General features: G+C 38.4%; 1 protein-coding gene across 6 annotated transcripts in view; it reads left to right on the top strand.

The window, feature by feature from the left end:
• Positions 1–2,806, top strand: part of LOC111248142 (uncharacterized) — an 11,854-nt gene extending 9,048 nt beyond the window's left edge. For 5 of the 6 annotated variants that reach the window (XM_086982671.1, XM_086982672.1, XM_086982670.1 and 2 more), the window contains one exon: positions 1,557–2,806. In XM_086982671.1, coding sequence (XP_086838797.1) covers positions 1,557–1,560 — 4 coding nt within the window. In that variant the 3' untranslated portion in view covers positions 1,561–2,806. The remainder of the gene's footprint in view (positions 1–1,556) is intronic. The other variant, XR_015323083.1, reaches the window with a different exon arrangement.
• The last annotated feature ends 3,239 nt before the right edge of the window (positions 2,807–6,045 follow it).

The following is a 6,045-nucleotide window of genomic DNA, read 5'->3' as shown; positions in this document are numbered from 1 at the left end:
ATATAGTAAAAGGAGCAAAATCGTAAAATGATACGACATACGATCAGTCGGCAAGTGAAGTAATGGAAATTCACACCATATAGAAACGGGGCAGCTTACCTATGACAACTTAATTTTGACTTAGCTTTTTTAGAACACATTTTTTGATGAAGTGATTTCAATTAGTTTGTATGGATGACAAACGAATGCCGCCGCGAAACGGCGGAGATGGAAATTGTACATCCTATTAATGGAAGCTTCGGCAAGATGAGAAGTTAGGTCATCGTACAAAGGGAGCAAGGGCTAATTGAAATAACGCTGTGAATCTTCTGCAATAAACGGAATTAAGCAACGATTGATAAGTAAAAAAAAGGGATTTTTGGGTTTCGTATGAAAAAATATTCCTGGAAACTCGACGGTCCACCAGCATGGCTAAAATTTTAGAAAAATAAACATTTTTGAGAGGTCTTACTGCATAGAGCTAGTTCCTTCTGGTAAAGTGAACCAAAAGGACAAATCAGTCTATGATCATTCACCATTTGAATCAATCCATTACGACAGATCATGTCTGTAACCATACATTCAACCGACATTATCAGATTCTAAACGATGGAAGCCTGAGACAGCATCATGTCCAGAAATGATTTGAAAGTGCGCGCCGAAACAGCTAAAAGTTTGGTTCGTTTCGAAACAAGCATCAAAGACAACGCGGATATGAAAAGCCCAACGATTACAAGCGATCTTAATTAACAAGATAAGCTAAAACCTTTAAGATATGTGTAAATATGCCTATGCTTAGATTCCGTGCTAAAAGTACTATAGAAGAGAGCAATCGAACGGAACATAACTGGCAGTTTCAACACGGAACCGTCATCGTATTATTACAGTTTCTTAAAGACGCATACGAGCGATAATGAACGATACGAAATGAACACTGAACTCAGATAAACAAGTAGAGAAAACGATATCACTAAATATAACAGTAATACAGCCGTGCGTCTTGAACGATTTTGTTAGGAATGTGAGTGCCGATGTTTACATGTTTACTTCAGTTAACTATATTCTACTGCAGAGCAAAATACGTTGCTTTTTATGCGTACGTATAGTTTTTTTTTTTTTTTTTTAAATATTTTTTGTGTAATTTCTATTCCACGAATATTATTAGCGTTGCCCTTCGGGAAAAATCCTTTCTGAAAGTTCTTGGCGTATTAGGTAATATTTTAAACGTCACGCGTAATCTAAATCCAAAGGACCTTATGACGATTCTTAACAGGTCTCTTAACCACATCTTGATGATCTTGACAACAATACACGCGAGCTTGAGCCCAGCGTGTGCTTCCTTGTGGGCAGACATAGAAGCTTACAGTTATGCGGTATACTAAAAAAAGTTTAATCAGCTCACCGCAATATCAAATCCACAGTCAGGATAAGAAGCCGGAGATGAAAGATGTGGATTGTATTTAATATCCATTGCATTATGTGCTCACGCTGATGACACGTTCCTCGAAATATTTACGCCTTGCAACATATGACAAACATGGATCTCTATTCATTCTATTTTTCCCTTTGCGTTACAGGTAGATTCTTGATCTGTTGGGATCTAGAGGAATATAGGTGGCGGCATTTTCATTGAAGGATCCTTCGGTGGAAGGGGTCCACCAATGATGGCAGCTGCAAGTCGTATCTAACTACCAAAGAGTTCAGAATCTTCACATAGATTATGATGGTCACAACTGTATCAGAAAGAGTGTGAATAATCTCGAATGCAGGACGTTTGTTATTACCAGTGATGTAATAAATACAAACTGATCAGGCCAGCAAGCCCCAAGCAAGTAAGGTGTCAGGAAGAAAAACTCTTTAATTTTCAAAAGTCCTTTAACGAAAGGGCGCCACATTACAGTCAGAAAAATTACTTGTGTAAGCTAACGGATGCTTATGTAAGCTGGATATTTAGTTCAATTTAGACATTTATCGGAATTTGCTAAATCGGAATTTATTTGTTACACGTTTTTTGGATCGAGTGGTCGATCTATCAATCAGCCGCGTTTCTTTCCCGTCATGTCGCTTGCCGAAATGAACATTTAAGAATGAATTTGCTGTTGCCTTACGTAAACCGTCAGCGCAGTAAGCATTGTATTAATTGATGAATTTTTGTCATAGGGTCTATCTTTGAATATTGTCTTTTTAATCGCTTCTAGGGTGAGTATTTTGGAGATTTGTGACAATCGTCTCAAATAGTCATATATGGCTATATTTAATGCTAACGATTAAATTAAAAAATGGTGTAAACTTTTGATATCTAGCTCTTCAAATCTTCTAGTGTTTGCTGCTATTTTATTCACTTACGTATACATTAGTCGATATATATTGTGTGGCCGGTGCAGGTAATCGTCTATTTCCGCATACGAAATTATAGCTATAATTGCGAAATTATCCTAATTCCCCTGTGGTTGCCAGCCGTGTTCTACTACTAGTAATGATAATAATAATGTCTCGAATATGCTAATGTTTAAATATTTTACTTGTCTATTCATAAGGTGCTGGCTTTTTCAACGGTTATGAAGACCCAATGACGGTCCTTGATTGTAATGTAGGGTAACTTCAGTTTTCTTTTCCCACATCCAAAGCACTTGAGTCTACTGGAACGGGCCCACAACGGTAGCTATATCTGAAAAGCGGACAAACATAACCGTTGGCAACTAGGCTGGGCTGAAGCCCTGTGACGACGGGACTGAACAAAGAAAGCTGGCCAGCTGAAGAACGTTGTATGAACTAGACAAAGAACGCAATGTGTAGAAATAAAACGTAGTGAGAAGAGATAATCATGCAGTATGTGTTATTTGTTACACGTTTTTAGGGGAAATCTTGTTCTAAATCTGAAAGCCATATTTAAGGAGAGTATAGACTGATGTCGGCCTATGAAGATGATCGTCTTTCACGAAATATGTAGATTTTAGTAGATGTATGATGGTTTTTTTTAATAAGCATAAAGAGAAAAACGATCACGTTAATTCTCTCTAATGTATTTCTGATAAATCCGAGTTTGCAATATAACCGAAGAGTTATTTGGCCAGTTCGGTCAAGTACTTCGAGATGTGATGCGCATGTGAGGTCATCATGTAGGGTACTCAACGGCGCTGTTCTAAAGATGATTGTCTAACACGTTAGATTCTAGGCACCGGATAGCGAATTACCAAATTCCTACCGAGTTCATGATTTACCACTTCCCATCGTGGATACTCTTCAAGGGTAATTTTTGCTTGGAGGAGAGTAAATAAATGAGATTTGTATTAGCAACGTGGCAAGCGCAACGTAGGACCAGTGTCATAGGTACCAGATCTGGTATGACAGAATAATCTGAGGTAGTAAAAGGTGTTCAACCGAATCCGAATATTTTATTTAAAAAAAAAAAACAGGTAAGTAAGTGACGTGAAGAAAATCTAAATAAGCTGGCCATTAAGCTTGTGTATCAAATTCACACGACTGCCTGCAGAAATCATATAATTCAATAATATATAATATAATAATGGGTTTCTTAATCAAACATTACCTCACGATGAGGCAGTCTTTTACAGGAGAAGTTTACTGGCTTTCAACATATTGGTAACGCAATTTGCCGAACTAAGCGATCCGTTTAGGCTAAATATCGCAGAGCTAATTAATGACAATTTTTTGCTTTTGATGACAGATGCTTGTGTTATAAAGTTATTAAAAGATACAAATTATTATAAAGTATTTAAAAGGCAGCTGTTTCAGTTATAATCAACTGTTAGCTGGTATATAATATTATATTTTGTAAGTTGTATTTAGTGGACGGGAAGTTATTTTCGACAGGAAACTCTTTGAAACCAATCAAGTTATCAATCACAGTTTGTCGTTAACGTGCAGCAGATATCTGTGCAATCGTCGACTTCAACCTGCATGAGAGCAAGAACGGAAAGAGTCAATATGAATAGAAAATTGTTTCAAACAGTTAGGGTAGCAGTGTTGGCCTTTTAGGCTCCCGTGTTTAGGTAACGAAATTCAATTAGCAAATCGATACATGCATTCAAACTGATACTACAGACTATAGAATATGGCTCGTATTGCCATCTAAATTTATCGAGATTCGCTCCTTTTTGGAATCTGGTGTTAAAATCAATGTTTGGAAGTAAAGTTAACTCAGAGTCAACTGCGAAATAATACGCACAAAGCTGTTAATTTATCGATCGTTTCTTTTTCGTCAAGTACTGTTTGCTCATTTCTTATAACTATTACACAAACTTCCGAAGGGAGTAATACGACAACGAAAAGCACTACGACGTATAATTTGAGTTAAAACCTAGTCGCTCAACGTTCTTCGATGCGTTTCTGAGTAAGCTCATTGCTCATCGCTCGCAACCAGTGGGCTCAATCATAGAACGTCGCGATTGTTGCTCCGACATTTTTTCCATTGTAATTGCGTTCTTATCACCACCAACGATCAAATCGTTAACAATGTATCACAGTAACTCTACGCACGTGTCACCCTGTCCCGGTCACTTTCATATAGTAATTGTACGGCCGATGTCTGACTGATGGTCAGCTAGTTACGTTTCGTCGACAGAAGCGACCAGATGTGAATGGAGAGAACCGCATAGATGGGAGAAAGGTGACGAGAAAGAAGAAAACAAAATTGGCAATTACACCTCCGCCTCCGGTAGATATTTTTGGTGTTCGATCCAGATAATTGTGTTCTAGTAACGTTGGCTGCCAGTAAACGACGCAACGAGCGCGGCTTCATAGCCCTGCTAGATGGAATAGATCGCAAACACTTTTCCTCTTATCTTGTTCGTGAAGGTCCGTCGTCGTTGCTACGTCAGCTTTGAACGGTTCAATTAAGCCGTTTCAGCTTCCGCTGTCGCCTTGGGGAACAGGTCGTTGCATTGAGGAAATGCGTTCAAACCACTTCTTCCCCGATAGGAGTCGCCGCCAAAGCAGCCGTTGTTTCTGTCGTGTATCGCTTCTGGGGAAAGTTGATCAACAAAATGGACAAAGCCTAGAAGATACATCCGCCAGCATAGCCTAGTTGTTCTGTGCGCGTTTTCGTATGTGAACGCAAATATACGGAACACGTAAGCAGGATAAACGCGTACATGCAAAAATTCATATAGTCGTTTATATATATGAATGTATACAGCAAGCCAAGGATCAAAGTCACCTGCGTATGGAGTCAGCTGCGCAGTTATTTTGGCATGGCTGCAAGGATGCTGGAAAACGCTTTGAGCCTTGACCTCTTCGTTCTCTTGCCTCAATATTGTTTATTAAACTAGGAGATCTTATTCATTTCTAGAGGACGCTTACTTTTAAAATCAAAATTTAATCATTAGTGTAGCGTTCAGCGTTGGTGTTAACAAACCTTGATATAGGTACTGCAGTAGACAAGCGGAGCAATCGCTTGAATGACTTTCAAACATTTTTAAACTTCGAGATACTACTGCCACTTCATTTTTTTTCGTATTTATTTTTCGTATATATCGTCAGTATTTTCGAATGCTTAAAGCAGGTGCCTGCGAACGATTTTTCAGGTTAACTTAAAATCACTAAGCGGTCACTTAATCGTAAGTTCGCTTTTATTTTCGTTACTATTAAATCACATGTTTTGCCATTAGTTCAAAGTCACCAACTGCCACTTAGTAGATTGCTCACTCAGCAACGTAGAAGAAACAGGTAAGGTATCAACATAGCAATAAACGTGACTTTTTATGAGTGGACATTGAAATTAAGAAGAAGAAAATAATATGAGACGACGATGTAAAGCTAAAGTTGTTAATCTGTTCCACTAATAAGGAGATCGTCTGTAGGCTACTTACAAGATTCAGACTAAGAGATTGCTCTTCGCCATTTCCTTTCTTTACATACGTGCGTCTTCTAAGCGTTCCATCCTTCGAAAAACTGTAATGATTAAAACTTCGAACATTGTGCCTCCGATGTTGCCGAAACAAGGAAGAAATCGGATCACTCGTCCTCTTCGAATGCTGGCTGATACATTGATGCTATCGCAACAGCTGCCGCTGATGAGTAATTGAAAATTGGCTTCAGTTCAGA

This window comes from Varroa destructor, unplaced genomic scaffold (genome assembly GCF_002443255.2).
Source record: "Varroa destructor unplaced genomic scaffold, Vdes_3.0 BEIS01000003.1, whole genome shotgun sequence".
Taxonomy (NCBI): Eukaryota; Metazoa; Arthropoda; class Arachnida; order Mesostigmata; family Varroidae; genus Varroa; species Varroa destructor.
The sequence above is the reverse complement of the archived record's forward strand: the minus strand, read 5'-3'. Positions and strand labels throughout refer to the sequence as shown.